The sequence below is a fragment of the Ovis aries genome, chromosome 8 (genome assembly GCF_016772045.2).
Source record: "Ovis aries strain OAR_USU_Benz2616 breed Rambouillet chromosome 8, ARS-UI_Ramb_v3.0, whole genome shotgun sequence".
Classification (NCBI taxonomy): domain Eukaryota; kingdom Metazoa; phylum Chordata; class Mammalia; order Artiodactyla; family Bovidae; genus Ovis; species Ovis aries.
The window spans coordinates 19,907,085-19,929,143 of record NC_056061.1 but is presented as its reverse complement, the minus strand read 5'-3'; the positions used below and the strand labels follow the sequence as shown (position 1 = coordinate 19,929,143).

The following is a 22,059-nucleotide window of genomic DNA, read 5'->3' as shown; positions in this document are numbered from 1 at the left end:
TTAAGATGATAATCTAGGTGCTATAGTGCTCATTTCCATTAGGTTAGTAGAGTGGAAATTCTTTAATTCCATGAATATATTCTTCAGTATTTTCAGATGGAAATATATTTCAAAATATATGTATGTGTATTCTATGTATTTTTAAAGTATACATTGCATACCATTATTGCATTGCTCAGAAGACACTGCCTGTATTTACTGAACTTAATTTCAGAAAGATTATATAAATAAAAAACATTCCTGATTTGTTGCATTAAACACACCTTGTAAAAAAAGCATCTTTCTTAGAATAGTGAATGCTTTGCAGTAAAAATCAGGACAGACTTTGGTGGACAAATTGCTTGAACTTCTTCAAAACCCGATTTCATGATCTGAAAAATAGCTTCTTCGTAAGGCTGTTAATAGCAAAACTGTCATTCACCGAGTATTTACTGGAAGCTAGAAACGTTACATACATTTTCTCATTTAATTGGTACAGCAACACTTTCAACTAAGTAGTGTTCTTCCCATTTTGTAAATGAGTAAACTCTCTCAAGGTGACACAGCCTGTTAAATGACAGAGTCAGTGCTTTAACACAGGTCTCTCTGATGCCACGCTTTTAACCTAGAATAGAGCATGGCAGTTAAATGAGACAGTAAGTATATGGTGCCTCTGGCCTTGTCCTGACAAATGGTTTTCAATGAAAAATAAATGTCAGGTAGCAGAAGTGGCCTTAGTAGATCTGTGCTTGGCATTTGGGTTGGGAGATGGGAGCGCGGACAGGAAAGGGGAGGCCGCCAGCTTTCTGCTTAGCCAGGCTTCTGGCCCAGTGATGCTCCTCTTGCTGATTTCCCATGTTGGGTCTAACCTATGTGTCCACCATGACAGATGCTCTCATGTCAGAGCTCAAGGTCAGCTCTCAAGAGTTCAGTCTGACACCTTCTGTCATGCAGTCTTTTGAATACGCTCAGCAAGTGGCAGGAGTCCGGAGGCAAGGCTGCTCTGGCCTCTCCCCCTCACATCGTGTGTCATTAGCCACTACACAGCTCTTTCTTCAAAACAAAATTCACAGAGCTGACAGATTCATCTGCTAATGTCGGGAGGCATCAGAGCCAATTACGGGAAACCTTCAGAAGGCAAATAGGGTCACTTGTCACAAAATGGGATGAAGAGAAGGAAAATAGTCTAGTCATTAAAAAGGACAAATACATTTTCCTTGCTGCAGACTTGCCACAGGAAAATAGATTTATATTCGTCCATCATTGCATTATGACTGCTTTAAATAATTTCAAATCAAAGCATCCACTACCTCCCCTCCACCCCCATACACACAGCCAACCTATCATTAACCATTTAGAGCTGATGAACAGTATTTCCCATCGTAAGTGATGTCTTTATAATGATGGAAAATGTAGGTTGAAAGTGCAAAGTTGTAATACTTTTTCAAGACCACAACTAATCACATACGTTGTTTAAAATCACCTGGAAAGGACACTTGTTTTAATTTGAATTCATACCTGAAGGGTTCTTCTGGGTTCTGGTTTTGTTGAGAAGTGCCAAATACTGTACTCGAGTTCTTGAGCAAGTGAGGGACAACTTTAGTTGTGTTTGAGGAAAATCTAGTGCAAAGTTTTAGGGGCACGGCCTCAACACTACGCTTACCTCACAACAGTGTGAGAGTTTAGTCCAAACGAGAAAGTTTAGAGTCCACACAAGAACACCCTCACAATTGAGGCCAATTGCAAGTTCACAGATGGAACTGTGGTCCCCCAAACCACTGCCGGTTTCAGAAATTCACTAAGTCTCACAGAACTCCCAGAAGGCTATTACATTCATGGTTATAGTTATTGCAGGAAAAGGATACAATTTAGAATCAACCAAGGGACAGAGTCCTAAAGAAGTGCCAAGTCCAGGGCTTCCGTGGTGTTGTGCCAATGGAGACAAGACATGTTACTTATCTAGCACCAGTGTTTGACAACATGGACAAAATCTCGCCCATCATGGAAACTCACTGGAACCTCGGTGTTTGGGTTTTAATTGGAGCTCCAGTATGTAGGCATGATTGACTGCCCATTTGGCAGAGTCTCTAGCCCAGTAGATCTGAGTCTCTAGTCACTAGGCATGACCCAAAGCCTTCTATATCCCTAGTATGGGACAATAGTATTGGTTCGTATTTGATCATACAACAACTGAACATCTTTAATATTTTCAGGTTTCTCTTCCAGTAATTAATAGTGACTGTGTTTAGCTGTGCAAGTGGTTGTATTCTTTACAGTGTGTTCTAAGAATATTAAATGGATGTTCTAAATGTGTATCTAGTTTTTCAATTCTGAATGGACTTTGGGAGAGTTGTTTGGATCTCACACATTATTTTCCTTAAGAGGTAGAGCAACTTGTAACACCTAGATTTTAGTCAACAGAGTTTAGTAGTCAGTATGCACTTTTCATGTATGTGGTTTTAGATGTCCCGAACTTTCAGAAAACTCTTTCTTTATCCATTTGTTGTAATAGCCTTTATGGTAGAATCTAAGTAGGCTTACTATCAATATAAGGCACACTCATACTGCCTTATATTATTATGAAGAAGAAAATGTTAGCAATTGTGTTTTTTCTCCTATGATATATCAAGAACAGAGGAATGTTTTCTATTTCAAAGGATGTAGCGTATATGTAGGAGAAGGCAATGGCACCCCACTCCAGTACTCTTGCCTGGAAAATCCCATGGTGGAGGAGTCTGGTAGACTGCAGTTCATGGGGTCGCTAAGAGTCTGACACGACTGAGCAACTTCACTTTGACTTTTCACTTTCATGCATTGGAGAAGGAAATGGCAACCCACTCCAGTGTTCTTGCCTGGAGAATCCCAGGGACGGGAGAGCCTGGTGGGCTGCCATTTATGGGGTTGCACAGAGTCGGACACGACTGAAGCGACTTAGCAGCAGCAGCAGCGGCATACATAGAAAGATACATGTTGAAAAGGTGAGACTTTCATATTACCATGTGTACATGTTTTTGCACAGAAAGGTTTGTGTTTGTAACTAGAGCTAGAATACTTTGTTTTACTCATTGATGCAAAAAGGTAACTGAAAAAAATAAAGTAAACTTACTGTTAAAAAACCTATCCTGTATACAGTCATTTTTACACGTGTGACTTTTAAAGTCATGGCTACCAGAACCTTATGTGATTATGTTTCATTCTTAGTTGCTTTTAGATATTTTTCCAAACCTTTGTTAGGCATTTCTGAAAAACAGCCAGATGATTGAGTAGGTTTTAAGGGTGTTATTCAGATATCTTACCTTGATAACAAGGTCTTACATTGAGTAATAATTTGTCTAAATCACTCTGCTAGGCATAGTTGAGGATATGTGAAAAAGAGAAATAAGTGCTGAGGGGGGAGCAGAGAACCCGGGGAAGCTTCGCATGGGAGGGAGTGTTTAGCCTGGGACATGCAGACTAAGTGGGAGTTCGAGTGAGAGGGATGTGGAAAGAATTAAGTGGGAACTGAGGCTAGGTCTCTTCTCTCGGCTTTCTTTGAACCCTTTTGTGTGGTTTCCTCTTCTATGTTTTGCTTGTCACAGGCAGACAATGTGGTCACTTTGGAACACCTTGGAAACACCTCCTGAGAGACCCCCACCCTGGAAAGGCGGACTAGCGTCACAGGAAACAAAGTCAGGTCTAGTTCAAGGGAAGGGTATGTTCATACGGCCTCCATTCCCAGATCAAGTAGTGAGATCCAGAGGGCCACGATGAGGATCTGGCCTGCGGGAGAGGCATCAAGGTCAAGGACGAAGCCCTCAGCCTGCCTCTAGTCTGGACAAACAAGCATCATATGCTGGCTGCCGTGTATCCATCACAATCACAAGAGTAAGAGACAGAGGATGTGCGTCCAAAGCCTTAATGAGACATGAAGAGAGTTCAGTTCCCTGGGCTTCCTCCATGCAGTCTCCATCACACTTGCTGAGCACGTGTGTGGTGTGTGACTGGTCAAGGATTCAGGGATTCCAGGACCCCATTACTTGCTAGCCCATCTTGTGCACATACCTGGCATTAGATATTAGCTTAAATATGACACTCACACTGCTTTTAATCTACAGCGCCCTATTAAATTTTTGTGACAGTCCCCATTTCACAATAGAGGAATGAAGATTCAGAGCCATTAACCAACTTATCCTACTCATGTACATCAGAGGCCAAACCAAGGTCTGTTTGCTATTAAGCTAAAGCAGTAAAGGATGGCCTTCTATGCTCTTCTTAATCTCACTCTCTGGCTCTAATCATAAAAATGAATGAAACTATACAAAACAATTTTAAATATTCATTATTTGTCTTTTTTATAGTCCGTCCCTACCCTCGGATTCACAGTATGAGGTGCAGTTGGTTACAGTTCTTTTTGTGAACCATTTCCATTTCCTTATTATTAGCACATTTGCTTGGTTCACTTTTCTGAGGAAAGAGAATGGTTCTGAATTCTACATCCTAACACTAAATTTCAGCTTTTAAAGGTGAGTAATTAAAACTTCCATTGTCAGTTGTCCTTTTTTTCCAAATTCACTGATGAATATTTAACCTCGTCCCTTGGAGTTCTGGTAAAGGAAGATGGCATTGTGGCTTCAAGCCGTGAGCCAAGGAGGGGTTCATTCAAGCAGGGGTCTCTCCCCCTGTGCAGGGGCTTCACTCTTGCTGTGGACCCTCTGTGCAGTGAGTGCTGAGTTCTGTTCTTGCAGAAAAACACCTTGCTGGATCACACCACCCATGAAAGCCCTTAAAGAAAACGCAGCCCCGAGAATAATGAAGCTTCTTGTTGCCTTTGCTGAATTCACCTCGAGTGCTGTCTCGCAGTCCTTTTATTCTCTGCTCAGACCACCACTGGGGGTGAGCAAGAGTCCTATGAATCAAGACCTTTCTGTTTTCCAGTCGTTGCCGTGAATGTGGCAGTTCTTTGCACAGGGGTTTCCTCTTCCTTCATTCAGCATTTCTTAACCACCGCCACCCTCTCCCCTCTCCTTGTGTGACCATTGTTATTTTGCCCGAGGCTTCAACTAGCAGGACAGCCTGTAACAGTAATTTTTATCATTAGACTTTGTTAAGTCATCAATTTGATTTAAAGCCTTATTTTACATTTCACAAGGGAAGCTGTCGTGCATTTGGACAGGGAGGCATCAACATTTTGGTACTGAACTGGTGGTGCTGGGACACATGTGCATCCCAAAGCAGCTTCAGGGGTGGACCCAGGGCTGGGCTGATGGGCACCGGCAACGCCAGGGGGCGCCATGCACGTCGGCTTCAAGGTGATGGGCACTTCCCTGGAGTTGGCCACGGGTCCCCCTGCAGGAGAGTTTGGATAAAGTCATGATAGCTCCGTTAATGAGAAATGAATGACTCCTGGGGACAGGGCCATAATTACAAACCAGTGAGGCAAAACAGTGCAGTACCAATGAGTATGAAACCTAATGCCAGATTGTCATGAGTTCAAATTCCAGTTCATCGGTGTGAATTTTCTGGCAAATGACTTAACTCCTCCAGGTCCCAGATTTGTCATCTGTAAATAAAGTTAATAGAAATACCTACCATACAGGGTTATTATAAGGATTAAGTAAATTAATATTTGTAAAGCACATAGACACTGGCTGATACATAGTATCATTTAAGTATTTGTTATAAAAATGAAAAAAAACACACATTGATCATTATGTTGATGCTTAGTGAAATAAGGTATGACTCACATGACCAAGATTGTTTAATAATTTCTCTGTCTATTCTCAATTATTGCCATAATTATTGTTGCCAGAATGCTACCTTACTTGGAGGGTACCTTTAACTGTGTTTTACACATTTGTGAACACTTGCATACTCCACATTTCTTTAAAAAGAGAATGAAAACAAAATTAAACTCTTAAGCCAATAATAGAGATACATATGTACAAGGATGTTCTTTAGAGAAAAATTGGAAGCAACTTAGGTGTCTATCAGTGGGAAACTGGGTAAATTGTGGCATATTTATAAAATGTGATTATATATCATTATTACATATGATTTATATATGTCATATATATTATATATGATATTATATATGATATTATATATGATTATATATATATTTGAAAGGTATTACATTTATTCTCTACATATAAGATAGGGATATATTTCTAGAAAAATGTTGAGTTTAAAGAACCCTAGAAGGATGACATGTAGAGTACATGTAATAAACTTTCACCTAAATACATACATATGTAGGGCTTTCCCGAGGCTCAGCAGTAAGGAATCCAACTGTCAGTGCAGGAGACACAGGTTGGATCCCTGGTCCAGGAAGAGCCCACACGCAGTGGAGCAACGAACCCTGTGCGCTGCAGCTGTTGAGCCTGTTCTCTGAAGCCCGGGAGCCGCAACTGGAGAAGGCGCCACGGTGAGAAGCCCACGCACCGCGAGTGGAGAGCGGCACCTACTCGCTGCAGCTAGAGGAAAGTCTGGCCAGCAACGAGACCCAGCACAGCCAAAACTAAACGCAGGAAATTATTTAAGAAATGCATGCGCGTGTGGAAGATGTATAACAGAAACATGAAGATGAAGGATACGCAACACTATCAAGATGGAAATTCAAGAGAGGAGGGAAGGGAAGGGAATCTGGCAGGAGCACAAAGGGGATTTCAGTTTCATCGTTTCAGCATTTCCTTTGTCAAAAAAGAAATTCTGAAACGTACATGGCAACATTTAACACTGATTAAATCAAGTTGAAGATGACCTGATCATATTATTCTCTGTGCTTTTTATTTATATTTGAACATGCTGATAATAAAATAATAACAGAACCCATTTAAATGCCAAATTATAATTCTACAGTTTCCACCCATAGATTATGTTACTCCTCCTAGTTAATTTTTTAAAATTCTTTTTTCTTCAAAATGTTAACATACTACCAATTGTGCTAGTGTTTTTATGGATGGCCCCGTTTCATGAGGTTTAGAAAGCACTTTGGCACAAAGGCTCTTAAGAATATATCTTCATTATTCTAGAAAGAATTTTAATGACCTATCGTTCATCAGTGTTAATGACAGTCATGTAGATAAATCCCTAAGCAGTCCTTTTAAGGGTTGCATTTTTTGCTCAGCCAACAATAAAAAGTGCTTTCTTGACTTCTTGGATAATTTTGCTAAGCAAGCATGTTGTACATTTTCAGGTACTCAAATGAAACAATTGGGAGCATTTGTTTAGTGTTTTACTTGCAAACTTCTTCAACAGAACAGCAAGAAACGAATCATCCCTTTGAATCTTTATCACTTTGAATATGTATTGATTTGTGAAACAAACAGCGCCGTGACCTAGATTTTCAATGTCACAGATTGAAATGTGGCTGGTGTGCTCTGAGTTTAGCAATTCCCTGTTCATCTTATAAATTAACTGGGACAATGACTTGTGACCTTAAAATTGCAGCTTTGTGGTTCAATATGCCATTGACCTTTTTATGTCCTATCTATGGAGTATTAATGTGTAAAATGGTCACCAAATTAATTTATGTCAGCTGTTGTCTACATTCAAACTAGAAGACAATTTTCATTGTCTGGAGCATGAATGTTTATAGTATACATATTTTAAAAATTTTAAATTTCAATTTCAATGTTAACATTGCTGAGATGATTGAATGTGAAATGTGTTCATAGATACTGTATTATTTATTGACTACTCACCATGCATGGTTGGGTCTTAGAGTGGTGGCCGAGACACCTCCACTGTCTTCAAATTATTAATAATCTAATGAGTAACAGAGTCAAGAAAACAGACTATTATCATACAGAGAGATAATACTGTATCAGTGGCATAAGAAAGACTGTTAAAGGAACCCACAGCAAGGAAACCCAACTGAGTCTCGGAAGATCAAAGTGAGAGATCTAGGAAGGCTTCCTGGTGATAGAGTCTAGGCTGCTTCTTCATTTGAAGGCTGGCATAAGAATAGTCCATGTAGGGGAGTTCACACATGGAAAAGCAAGAGAAAGCATGTTGTTGTTGTTGAGCAGCTAAGTCAGGTCCAACTCTTTTGCTACCTCATGGACTGTAGCCTGCCAGGCTCCTCTGTCCCAGGTAAGAATACAGGAGCAGGTTGTCATTTCCTTCTGCAGGGCGTGTTCCCAATCCAGGGATTGAACCTGCATCTCCTGTACTGCCAGGCAGATTTTCTACCACTAAGCCACCAAAGAAGTCAAAGAGAAAGCATACTGTGGGCCAAATAGTCAGATTGTTTCTTGGATATCAAGAATCACCATTCACTCAGGGGTTCTGCGTATTCCACATCTTCTAAGAATACCTCACAAGTTGGCCCCAGAAAGCTATAATTATTAACAACATGTTGCCCTACTTTAAGGAAAGTTATGTTTCAGGCCTGAAATATGTAAGAATAAGGATGATGAACTAAGCAGCTCAAAGTCTGTTTTGATGCCACCAGCTTAAGCAAGATGTGAAGACTGCAGTTGCTGGCAGTATTGAAGCCAAGGCCCATGGCCCTCTTTTTGTCCATGAGTGACCCCCAGCTTCCTCTCTCTTCCCATCACCCACACACCACCTGAATGCAAGGTTCAGAGCTGAGCAAGCCCTCCTCATAGCATCCTGGAGCCTGACTACAGATCTGCAGCGGAGCACAGGCTTTTTTCCACTTGACCACCTCTTTCTGTTTTGGTCTAGTTTACCACAATCCAGACATTTAGGATGATTTGGATTTCACGTGTTTATGCAGCCTTTCTGAACACTTTTCCTTTTCATTTTACTTCACCTAATTTTTTTTTTCAAATGTTCATGAGAAAATTAGTTCACATCATGAACTAAAAACCTGTCTTGTTCTGGAATAGGCACTAATTTGAAGGGCTGAAGTCTACCCTAAAGTCTAGTAAACTAAGTAAAAACAGTCTATGACACGCTCAGGTATTTGTTTAATTAAATGTTTGATAAGGTATGGTAAAAATATATATATATACTACTATATTGCCTTTTTTGTCGCTCAGACGCTAAGTCATGTCCAACTCTTTGCAACCCCATGGACTGCAGCATGCCAGGCTTCCCTGTCCTTCACCGCCTCCCAGAGTTTGCTCAAACTCATGTCCATTGAGTCGGTGACGCCATCCAACCATCCTCTAAATATAGTTTCTCAGTGTGTTCAGAACATAATCCATTTCTTTTCAACTTTGTAATGCAGGAGAAGAAAACCTCCTGGCAATTTTACGACGAAGATGGTGGAAATACATGATCCTGGGACTGATAGACTTGGAAGCAAACTATCTGGTGGTCAAGGCTTACCAGTACACGACTCTGACCAGCATCCAGGTACCACGGCTCTTTTTTCTTCTTTTCTTCCGTATCATCTTGTAGATGTAGTTTGCTTTCAGTTTAGTCACTTGGGAATCTGAATACTAGTCTGTAGATTTTGCAATGAGAAGGAAATCAAATGTATAAAAATTAAATTTTATGTCTGTGTTCTTTTCATTTGTCTTAATTCACATGTTATTGGACATCTCTTTCTTCTTTGATTTTAGTATACCACAAGAACTATTGTTACCTATTAAGGGAGAGGTGAGCTAGATGGGTGCTGGGAAAACAGCCACGGTGCTCCAAACCCAGCCTAGGTCCCACCCACCCCCAGAAGCCCCACAATGACAACACATCCCTCTGTCTCTCTCTCGTACGCTCCCAGCACTTCATTTTAAAGCTCTGTCTTCATAGTCTGACTTACCTAAGAATGCTGTTTGTCTGTTTCCACCTATTCCACTAAGCTGTGAGCTCTTTCACAGCAAGAAGAATATCTTCTTCACCTTTGAATCTCTAGTACCTCATACGCAACCCAGCACGTAATAGACACTCAAAACTATTTAACGAACTTAATTAAAATGCATTGATTTCCAGTGTTTTGGGGCACAGAAATTCCCAGCCATTCTCTACCCACATGTGGAGGGCTCTGGAATGTCTATACCGGTATCTATAGTGGGAGAAGAAAGAGGGACACTGGCTTCATGGTGGAGCTGGGCCCATTAGTGCAGAATGGAAACTTACAAATTGGCTTGGGGAGCATGAAAAGGAAACGTCTCCCTTTGGAAATCCAGTTGACCTTTGTTTTCTTTTGTTAAGCATTGAAAATTCACAACCAATTACTGGTTGCTTATTTCTGTGGGGATTTATACAAATGTTTTTTGCAGTTTCCTTTCGTCAACAGTGACAAGGTCTTTAACAACATTCCCCTTGTCCTCAAGTGTTTTGTTCAACCCATGTTATGCACAACCATCGATCCATCCAACACCTCTCTCAAATTAACTGTCTCACACCCCGTTTAATGCTGCATTCTATAAAAAGTTTAACTCTGCAGAAAGGCAGAAAAATAATAATGCTACCTATATATGTTTTTCTTCATTATAACTTAGTGAACAAGGGATGGGGAAAATGAAAAAGCAAGTTGAATCCAACAATTTTAGAACCATTTTGCTTCCTACAAAAAAAAAACTATTAAATAATAATAAATGGTCAAAAGAAAAGGTGTTTGCTCTTGGAACCATGTTGGTACTGTTGTTTTGTATTTCAAAAGCTTAGGGGCAGGAAACCTGAGGAATATGATTGGAGAATAATTATTCCAGTTTGATTCATTCGGTCACTTCAAAAATAAGTACTGAATATTTCTGTGTTCAAGTCAGTGTATTAGGGAGGGAACACTTGTGAGCCAAAGAACAAAATAGATACTTTCTGTATTCTCATGGAGCTTCCAGGAAATGGGAAAGGCAGCTTTTGGTGAATGGATATATCGTCTCAACAGTTAAGAATCCGCCTGCCACGCAGGAGACATGGGTTCAATCCCTGGGTTAGGAAGATCCCCTGGAGAAGGAAATGGCAACCCACTCCAGTATTCTTGTCTGGAAAACCCCATGGACAGAGAAGCCTGGCGGGCTACAGTCCATAGGGTCACAAAAGAGTTTGACACCTTAGCGACTAAACAGCAACTCATCATTATAGTCAGGGATAAAGGTTTTAAAAAAGAAAGCAACGCAGTTCTACAAGGACATTTATCAGAATGGCCTGATCTAAACTGGAAAGTTGGGAAGGTTTTTCTCTAAGGGATTGCTGATGGAGTAAGATTTGTGAGAGAAGTGGAAGATTAGCTGGGAAAGAAAGGGATCCAATCAAAGAAGACAGCATGCCCAAGGCTCTGTTCGGGGAAGGACCATGGTGAGGATGAGGTTGTGAGCAAGGGCTTGTGACTGGGCGAAGAGACTGAAGCAAAGAGTGGTAAACAGAATGGGCTGGGGAGGGAGGCGGGGGCCCGTCTTCCGCAAGTCTTGACAGCCAGCACAAAGGTTTGAGTCCATAAGCGAAGTGCCGTGGGAAGCCACATTTGAGTTTTAAAGGCAGTCAGGCTGTGGTGCAGAGAACAGACTGAAGCAATAGGTGCTCACAGGGGAATAAAGGAAGACAGAGCTAGAAAGTTAAGTTGGGGTCATACAGAAGGAGGTCTTTAATGCCAGGATGAAGAGTCTGGCTTAATTTTGTAAGTAAGAGAGCCATGAAATTTTCTGAGGAAAGAGATGATAGAAAGTGACCCCACCGCCATTTTTATAGACACTTCTGCTTCTACAGGACAGTCCTCATTACTAGCTGGCAGAACACCAAATACTTTTGTTTTCTGACTCTCTTAGAAACAGTGATGAAGAGCCCCTCCATGTTTTATCCCCCTGCCCTTTCAGTTCATCCACCAAATTTAGGATTAAATGTCACAAGCAATTGATACATGAAACATGAGAGGAAAATACATATTTCTGAAATGATTATAAACTCACAGGGAACTACAAAACTGCATAGGATTCTTTGAACTGTTCAGACAGCTTTTCCTCAATGGTGACATTTTGTATGACTTTCATATAATGTCAAAACCAGGATATTGACATTGGTACAATACTGTTAACTAGACTACAGACCTGATTCAGTTTTCATTTATTTTCCTTCACTCGTGTGTGCGTGCGTGTGTGTGTGTTAGTCACTCAGTCATGTCCAACTCTTTGTGACTCCATGGACTGCAGCCCACCAGGCTCCTCTGTAGTTGTACCCAGTTAGATCCACGTGTAGGTTTGTGTAACCACTGTCACAGTCAGGATACAGAACTGTTCCATTACCACAAAGGAAATCCCTCATGCAACCCCTGTGAAGTGATACCCATTCGACGAGCCTCGTCCCTATCCCTAGCGACCACTACTCTATTCACCACCCATATGATTTTGTGAACTGGAGAATATGCATAAAATGAAATTATATGGTATTTAACCTTTTTGCTGTCATTGTTAAGTCATGCCCAACTCTTTGTGACCCTAATGGACCGTAGCACACCAGGCTCCCCTGTCCTTTACTATCTCCTGGAGTTTGCTCAGATTCATGTCCAATAAGTCAGTGATGCTGTCTAACAACCTCATCCTCTATTGCCCTCTTCTCTTGTCCTCAATCTTTCCCAGCATCAGAGTCTTTTTCAGTGAGTCAGCTCTTTGTATCAGGTGGTCAAAGTATTGGAGCTTCAGCTTCAGCATCTGTCTTTCCTTTCCAGTGAATGTTCAGGGTTGATTTCCTTTAGATGACTGGTTTGCTCTCCTTGCAGTCTGAGGGACTCTTAAGAGTTTTCTCCAGCACCACAATTAGAAAGCATCAGTTCTTCAGCTCTCAGCCTTCTTTATGATCCAACTCTCACATCCCTACATGACTACTGGAAAAACCGTAGTTTTGACTATACAGACCTTTGTCGGTAAAGTGATCTCTTTACTTTTTAGTATACTGTCTAGGTTTGTCATAGCTTTCCTTCCAAGGAGCAAGATCTTTTAATTCATGGCTGCAGTTACCATCTGCAATGTTTTTGGAGCCCAATAAAGTAAAATCTATCTATGCTTCCACTTTTTCTCCTCTATTTGCGATGAAGTGATGGAACTGGATGCCATGATTCTAGTTTTTTAACCTTTGGAGATTGGCATCTTTCACTAAGCATAATGTCCTGTTGTTGTTCAGTCACTACATCATGTCTGACTCTTTGTGACCCCATGGGCTGCAGCACGCCAGGCTTTCCTGTCCCTCCCCATCTCCCAGAGTTTGCCCAAGTTAGTGTCCATTGAGTCAGTGACGCCATCCAGCCATCTCATCTTCTGTCGCACTCTCCTCCTCCTGCCTTCAGTCTTTCCCAGCATCAGGATTTGTTTGTTTGTTTTTCCAGTGAGTCAGGTTTTCACATCAGGTGGTCAAAGTATAGACGCTTCAGCTTTAGCATCAGTCCTTCCAATGAGTATCAGGGTTTATTTCCTTTAGATTTCACTGGTTTGGTCTCCATGCTGTCTGAGGGACTCTCAAGAGTCTTCTCCAGCACTACAGTTTGAAAGCATCAATTCTTTGGCACTCTGCCTTCTTTATGGTCCAACAATCTATAATGCCCTTAAGTCCATCAGAATTATTGCATATATCCATAGTTTGAGTAGTATTCCATGGTATAAATATATCAGAGTTTGTTTGACCATCACCTGTTGAAGGACTAATAAGTTGTTTCCAACTTTGGGATTTTACATTGAAAGCTAGTAAGACATTCATATGCAGGTTTTATATTAATATAAGATTTCATTTCTCTGGGATAAGTGCTCAAAAGTTCAATTTCTGAATCATGTTGGAAATGACTATTTGGTTTTAGAAACAGTTAAACAACTGTCCAGAGTGGCTGCACCCTTTCATACCAGCAGTGTATCAGCGGTCCAGTTCTCCCTCCTCACTAGCATTTAATATTAGCATTATTTTTTATTTTAGTCATTCTAAGAGATATGCAGTGATACTTCCTTGTGCTTTTAATTTGCAGTTCCCTAATGGCTAATAATGTCAAACATCTTTTGGGAAAAAAAAAATTTTAACTTTGCCTTCATAGTAAGAAGATAAAGAAAGCTAACAATGGCAAGAGATAACATTTATTCAGGAAAAAAGATGATGAAAGATGGACATTGAAGGGAAGAAATCGAGCTGTTTTCTTTATTAGAAAGTCAAACGAGAAATGGTAACACCATCATATTGGATTTATAAGGGTTTTAGTCTAAAGACACATTTGTGGATTTGTATCTCTTGACTTGTAGAGAAGGAATAGATTGTGTCTGTGACTTTGAGACAGATTAGCAATGACATTTGGATAAATTCTAAGAGCTGTGCTATTTTTATAACTGTGCTATATGAACCATTTCAGTAGAAATACCAGCTTTACAACTTCTCACCCAAAGATGATTCATCTTTCTTCAGCCGTGTAGTACTAAAATGCAAACAGATGAAACTAGTATATCTGTGAAATAAGAAAAAAGAAGGTCTCCTCAAACATGATAGTTTGGTAATTAAAATTAACTCACATGGGAAACAATCTCCATTTCTCTTGCTAACCGTGCTGAGAAGGCTGCATCTCTGGCACAACCTTTCCTTCACCCAGTGCATGTGTCCAAGCTCTTCCCATTTTTAAGCAGTTTTCCAAGAGCAAAGAACAAGAAAGAAACCCTTCTAGTCCTGATTATTTTCCTCCTGCCCCAATCCTCTCCTTGGGTATGTTTTTGCTGCTTCTGCTGCTAAGTCGCTTCGGTTGTGTCCAACTCTGTGGGACCCCATAGATGGCAGCCCACCAGGTTCCCCCATCCCTGGGATTCTCCAGGCAAGAACACTGGAGTGGCTTGCCATTTCCTTCTCCAATGCAGGAAAGTGAAAAGTGAAAGTAAAGTCACTCAGTCATGTCCTACCCTCAGCGACCCCATGGACTGCAGCCTTCCAGGCTCCTCCGTCCATGGGATTCTCCAGGCAAGAGTACTTAGCAGAGGTTGATACAGAATGAAAGCCAGCTTCTCCAGTGTGCAGTGTGATACACTCGTCAGCGTGCACTGACCCTAGGACTTATTGTGCAAGGCATATACATGCAACCTACAAGTGTTGCATACACAACATACTACACTATACTCATGCAACAGTTTTTTACAGAAGCAATGGCTTTTTGTAACTCTCAGTTCTTTCTAGGTCCACTCTGTGAATTTTCAGTAGGCTAAGAATTAAGCTGTGTATGATAGAGAGGCTGGATAGTTTGTACCTTCTTGTGTCTCTCTAGAGTCTAAAGTTTAAGCCAAATGAATAGACTTGACAACAGATTCCTTTATTGATTAAAAAAAAATGCCAACACTGTGGCTAGATGCTGGGGACACAGACACTGATCAGACCTGAGCCGTAGCGTGGGATGATAGACAGCTATGTTAACAATTAGAATGGAATGTGGCAGTATGGTAGGAAAAATATGCCTTCAGCTCAGTGCAGACACAGGAGAGAGGTACTAGTCACCCCTGAGATTTATATAACGGTGGTCCTATAGTCAAGAAGTTGTGACACATGAGAGAAAGTCACTAAGTAGACTTTTTATTTGTAGCCAACCTGAATTTCCACCTCCGTGGATGAGCAGAGAGAAAACACACCTGTGCATATTAGAAACATGTCCCGTGGGCTTGAATTTACGATTATGAGCTCAGCTTTTAAGACTGTATTTCCTTCTTTATCCTCACTGTTTCTACCTGTCCCCGATGCAGGAGTATGGCAGTTTAATGAGCTATTTTAAAGTGCATTTAAAGGCAAAGCATTCAAAAGCAACGTTCTTACCCTCAAAGGGAACATGATACTCTGACTCTCAGATTTCTTAGGCCCAGACTTCCTATTTTCATGATTGTGAAAATAACTTAAATATGTAGCAGTCTAAATCTAACCATTTGATTGGTTGTGGCACAGTTTTTGATCAGCCTTTTGTCCTAATGTCGGGGAGAGCCCCTTGTACATTACTGAAGGGTATGCTAAAACCACCTTCTTCAGTCTTTAGTTCCATATGATGTCCATCCCTAAACCTGTCTTTAAATGTGTTCTTTCAAACTACCTTCTAACGAAGGGAGCTTTCATACTCCACCTCCACTGACCCTGGTCGAGTGGGCTGGTACCCTCATGCCATCAGGTAATTCCATCAGCAAGTAAGGAGAGCATCTGTCTCCCTTCCTCCCACTTCATGCCACAACAGCCAGGCTCGAAGTAAAACATGCATTTGATCCTCTCTTGACTCTACTTCTTCATCTTCCTTATTGTAACTGTCACTTTCTACTTTGTTTGGTAGTTGTTCACATATTATATTTCCTTTCTCCTTTAAGTCTGTAAGGTCCTTGAGGTGAGACCTGTGTACCTGATATACAATAGGTGCTGAAAAAAAATGTCTAATGTATTGAATAAATGTGGAAACAGTTCATCTTTGTCTTCTTCACAAGATCATGTACATATAGATGTCAAAAATCCATGAAATATTTGAATAAAAAGGTTGAAGAATGAAAGGATTAATTTCTAAAGACCAGCTTTTGGGCCAGGCTGCACGAGTCACCTTTAATAGTTGTATCGTCAGGAAGTGCATTTACTCTATGCTCCGGGGATGTAAAGATGATGACGAAACTGCCCTAGCTCTCAAGGAGCTCAAGTGCTGCGGGTGCAGATTCACTCATGCTTTGCTTAGATGTTCAAAGTAATTGTGCGCGCATTGTGTGCTGTCCGCTTCAGTCATGTCCGACTCTTTGTGACCCTGTGCACTGTAGCCCACCAGGCTCTTCTGTCCATGGGATTCTCCAGGTAAGAATACTGGAGTGGGTTGTTGTTGCTCCTCCGGGGGATCTTCCCGACCCAGGGATCAAACTCGTGTCTCTTATATCTCCTGCATTGGCAGGTAAGTTCTCTAATCTTCACAGTGAACCTTCTCTAAGCATCCTCGAGGTAGCTAAATAGCAATGGATGGAGGGAAAATTCTGGTTAGATGTAAAACTTGCCAAAATTTCTTCCAGTTTAAAAACTTGTTTTGGGTGTTTTAGTTGCTTTTGGGCAAACACTCAGGCTTTTAGAATTCCTCTCTCCCTTATGCATTTCTGAGAAGGCACGTGGGTCTCTAGGGTGACCTTTGGCTTCTCGTTGGTCCTTTGACCGCGGTCCACCCTTGGGCAGTTGGCCGGTTGTTGAGTGTGCACTTGCTGGGTTGGATGTGGGTCTGTGGCTCAGTTCTGTGCCTGGCCTTCTGCTGGCCTCTGTTGCTCTCTCCCCTATTCTTGAGCCTCCCCTGATTCTCTCTGATGCTGTGCATCTCCAGGTATCTGGCTGTGAATGTGTCTGGTCTCCAGCCCTGGTGGTTCCTGCCACATAGAAGCCCCTGTTCCACCCCAGGTCAACCAGCCTACACCTCTTTGCAGAGCACTCTGACTTCTGGCAAAACAGGGCTTGAGAAGGGTGCTGGGGAGCCAGGGTTTTCTACTGATGACATTCCACCTCTGCTTATTCTCAGTGTGGCCTCTTCAAGTTGGTGTGGTGCTGCCCTAAAGGAAACTGATGCTTCACTTTCAGCTTCCTTTCAAACTGTCTAGCATTGTCTCTCCCCGCTGGGCCTTCTGTTTGGAGAGGGGCCCTCTGGGCACGGATGATCCAGCACCCATTTCTCCTCTGTCAATTTCTTTTCCTCTGGCCATGCCCACAGGTGGGAAGGGCAAGTGCTCCCTCCCTCATTCGCTCTAGCATGGACTTCTTCATCTCACACCCTCCTTCTGGGACACCTGCCCTCCTGGCTCAGCCCTAAGAGAGGAAACAGCAACCTTCCACATTCTGGAGAAGACTCTGGTGGAGTTGGTAGTATGGATTCTTGATAGGTTGGAGGGAGATTATAGAATTTTGAACCCCTTCTCCTTCCACACACCTGACCCTTCCTTGCTAAAGGCATCAGGAGGATTTGTTCTGTGTTTAAAAGCTCAGCAGTGACCTCCTGCGTGCTGTGTGCTCAGTCATGTCGGACTTTTTGCAACCCCATGGTCTGTAGCCTGCCAGGCTCCTCTGTCCATGGGATTTTCCAGGTAAGAATACTGGAGTGGCAATTAAAATAAAGAAACTAATTTACAAAAAAAAAGAATACTGGGGTGGGTAGCCATTCCCTACTCCAAGGGATCGTCCCAACCCAGGGATCAAACTCACGTCTCTCTTGCGTCTCCTGCACTGGCAGGAGAGTTCTTTACCACTGAGCCACCATTTACATCAGTGACCTCTCTGTTCTATAATCACCTGCTGTTGAATTCCTCATGGCTCAGTTTTATAGTTAGAAGGTGGATGGGGCATGATTTAAGAGGGAAAAGTAAATTTCCAAAACATTTATCCTATTTTACTGGAAGTTCAGTTTAGTTCAGTTGCTCAGTCGTGTTCATCTTTTTGCGACCCCATGAACTGCAGCATGCCAGGCCTCCCTGTCCATCACCAACTCCCAGAGTCCACTCAAACCCATGTCCATTGAGTCGGTGATGCCATCCAACCATCTCATCCTGTCATCCCCTTCTCCTCCTGCCCTCAATCTTTCCCAGCATCAGGGTCTTTTCCAGTGAGTCAGCTCTTCACATCAGGTGGCCAAAGTATTGGAGTTTCAGCCTCAACCTCAGTCCTTCCAATGAACACCCAGGACCAATCCCCTTTAGGATGGACTGGTTGGATCTCCTTGCAGTCCAAGGGACTCTCAAGAGTCTTCTCCAGCACCACAGTTCAAAAGCATTTACTGGAAGAAAGATCTATAAACAAATTACAGGAAAGGCAGCAAAATGGATCTATACAGAAAATTCTGTGGGGTTACAGAGGTGGAATGACTGAACCCACCGGTTTTCAGAAAAGACTCTGGAGGACACATTTCAGTGGGCTTTACTGACAACACGAATCTAACAGTAAAACTAGGCAACTTGACTCCCTGATGATTGTCAGCTCCCCGGGCTTATGTAGAGGATTCCAAAATAGTGAAATGCCCTCACGTGTCTGCTCTCTGTCTCTCAACATGAGTTTCCCCTCTTATTTGGGGATCAAGGTTCCAGAGGGAGGGGATATATGTGTATTTACAACTATTGATGCCGTCGTGTGGTGGAAAACAACACAACATTGTAAAGCAATTTATCCTCCAATTAAAAATAGATTTAAAAAAAATTTAAAAAACCAGTCTCCTGCTGCAGTTGTGGGTATGCAAATATAACATCCTAAAGTCCATGTTTCTCTCCCAGCTCTAAGGCAAAAATAATGCAACAAATAATAACACCTGATGTTGTCTGATCCTGCCATCATCTCCCAAGCAGACTCTAGCACCTTTCCCAGTGAATTTCCTCTGTCGTTCCTACAAATAGACCTGTCTGTGCTCTTCTGACATTCTCAGACTTGTCTGAGATCCACATGATAGCCAGTCAGCCAATCAGTGATGCACCTGCTTTAGCAACGCCTCCAAAAGGTAGTAGATGCTCATTAAATGCCAGCTCCTTTTACTCCCATATTTTTCACTTCACCTATTCTGTCCATTGATCCAGTTTAAGGGAAAAAAAAAGTTAAAAAGAGACACGTTGGCTAAACCACTCCATCCTCTCTTACACTCTGACTCTTGTACAGCAAATTTAAGAAGAGCAATGAAAAAATTCACAGTTGCATGCAAAGCGATCTAGGGGGAAGAACCTGCTTGAGACACAAGGAGAAGTTTGTGGAAATCCACATTCCAATTAGCTTTGCCACTGACTGATGACTGTGTTACCTCAGATGGGACCATTTGCCAGTCAGTAGAGGTGAAAGCTCATGAAGATTAATGAGATTGCTGCTAGGTACAAACAAAATTCTCCTAACCCGCTCTGTTCGAGAGTGAAAATATCAAGGGAAATTGTACAAGAAAATATGGTAATATCCTATTTGGAATGTTTTCACAGTACCAGAGGATAAACAAACCTTAAAGCCCTGGAATGCTGTTGCCTGACATGTAAAATCAAGAAAAATTTCTCCTATGGTACAATGGTACCCCTTTTCATCAGTGAACGTGTTCCTGAAGTAATAACCTCCAAATAACTTTCTATGAATAATTTATATTTTTAACAAACTTGGAAATGTACGGAGTATTTCTTGTAAATTGAAAAATCATTTTGTGCTATGAATAATAACTCATATTTGTTTCCTTAGGTGTTCTTTCCATTTTGCGAGTTTGTGAAAAGTGAAACACCCCTATAGTCAATATTGCTGTTGGCCCCTTAGTCGTGTGCGGACTCTTTGTGACCCCATGGACTATAGCCCACCAGGCTATTCTGTCCATGGGGTTTTTAAGGCAAGAATACTTGAGTGTGTTGCCATTTCCTTCTCCAGATCTTCCCTATCCAGGGGCTGAACCCACGTCTTCTGCATTGGCAATGGCACCCTTTACCATGGACCCACCAGGGAAGTCCAACAGTCCAGTATTACACCCCACGCAAATATTCATATTTTTCAGAGCTGGTGGCCAGACTGCCCAGCCTGGTGTATTTGGTGGATGAGGATGAATAGGGCAGGTGAGAAGATACAGGAGGTCCAGCCTTGGCTGCCCTCAAAGCTGCTTTATGCTCGGTGGTTCATCTGTTAACCACTGGCGGCCTGAGACCTTCTGAACGTGAATGGTGTCTACAGAATACACCTGGTAGAACTGTGGGCAAATGATTGTACAAATGGGCAGTTTTAGTCAATGGAAGAGATTTATGTGTGTGTGTGTAAACACAGAGAAAGACAGAAACCAAGATAGAGACAGAAGGAAAGTTTAGCATTGAACACAAGTTTTCTAATGGCAAAATAAATAAAATTTTAAAACTCAAATTTTCTTACTTCCAAAATTTATGACTTATAAGCCTTGATACAAGCTAATTTTAAATTTTCTCAAGTCAGAATGTTCCAATTAGTCATGCTTTAAAATCTTGCCAGTTAGGCTATGTTCATTGGCTGAATGTATTCAATTTGGCCTTTTAAGTGATTTTTATAGTTAAGAAATTTTTTCATAAGAATTTAGAATCATAGTTTTAAGTCATCTTTCCCAACTTTTTGAAGCAAAATTCTATAAATAACATCACTGATCATTTTCTCATATGTGGATCCTGAAATTTTAAAGATCATTAGTAAGATAAAAGAGAAAGTCAGTGATTTCCTGGGTTGGCCACAGGACTTGAGGATTTTTTTTAAACCAATGATCTAATTTTGGATCATTTTAAAGCACGATACTGTAGCCTATAAAGGATTTAATTAGAGAACACAATATGAAAGATAATAGACTTAAAATGAGCTAGTGTGTAACAAATAGCTTCCATAATTAAGCAACATAACATGAGAGTTAAGAGTAAGCAAACTCCAAATAGTTTCATTGGAAACATCTGTTTATATAAAAATTCTCTTTCCTTTTCAAATAAAACTGTCCTCAACATAATGATATTTTACTATACACAATGTAAACAAAGTAGTCTACTAAATAGCAAAACTCTATACATTCAAATCAATATTCAAAGTGCTTACCTTTTATTATTATATACTTATTTTGATGTGACTGTCAGTGTTCAAAATATGTTATAATTTCTCTTTTAAAATCTTCAGAGCCAATCTTGAGTTATGCAGGTTTCTTTATAATTTATCCTCCTTTTGGGTCTAGAATGTATTATCTAGCTTAATCTAGCATTGTGCTTCTTTCCAAAAAATGAATCTTGATCTCAAAGAATGAGCAGTGGCTTCCATTAAGGATATGCCAGTGAGTGCTCTGAAGGCAACTTCAAAGAGTTCAAACAAGTTCTTGAGCAACAAGAACTTCATTAAAATACACCCATGACCTTCAAAGTGACTACCTTGAATGACAACCATGTTCAGACGAATGAATTCCAGTGTGTTAAAGAAGATTAAGTATGTAAACAACTGCATACCCTCCTCAATAAGCAGCGATTTTCTTTTCCTTAAAAAAATCCTCATTATTTTCAAAACACGCTTTTCATCATGCATGAACATAGTGGCAGAATAAAGGCCCCACAAAGATATTGATGTTCTAATCCCTGTAATACATAAATACATTACTTTACAATATGTTACACCGTTTCAACACAAAGGGGACTCTGCAGGTGTGATTAAATTAATGAAGTTAAGATGATGTGGTTATTACAAATTATCTGAGTGGCCCCATCCTAATCACAGAAGTTCTTTGAAGAAAGGAGCAGAGGTCAGGGATGCGAGGAGTTGTGACAATGGAATCAAAAG

General features: G+C 41.1%; 1 protein-coding gene across 1 annotated transcript in view; it reads left to right on the top strand.

The window, feature by feature from the left end:
- Positions 1-22,059, top strand: part of SLC35F1 (solute carrier family 35 member F1) — a 403,885-nt gene that overhangs the window by 309,733 nt on the left and 72,093 nt on the right. Inside the window, exon 3 of the mRNA XM_004011167.6 lies at positions 9,158-9,285. Coding sequence (XP_004011216.1) covers positions 9,158-9,285 — 128 coding nt within the window. The remainder of the gene's footprint in view (positions 1-9,157; positions 9,286-22,059) is intronic.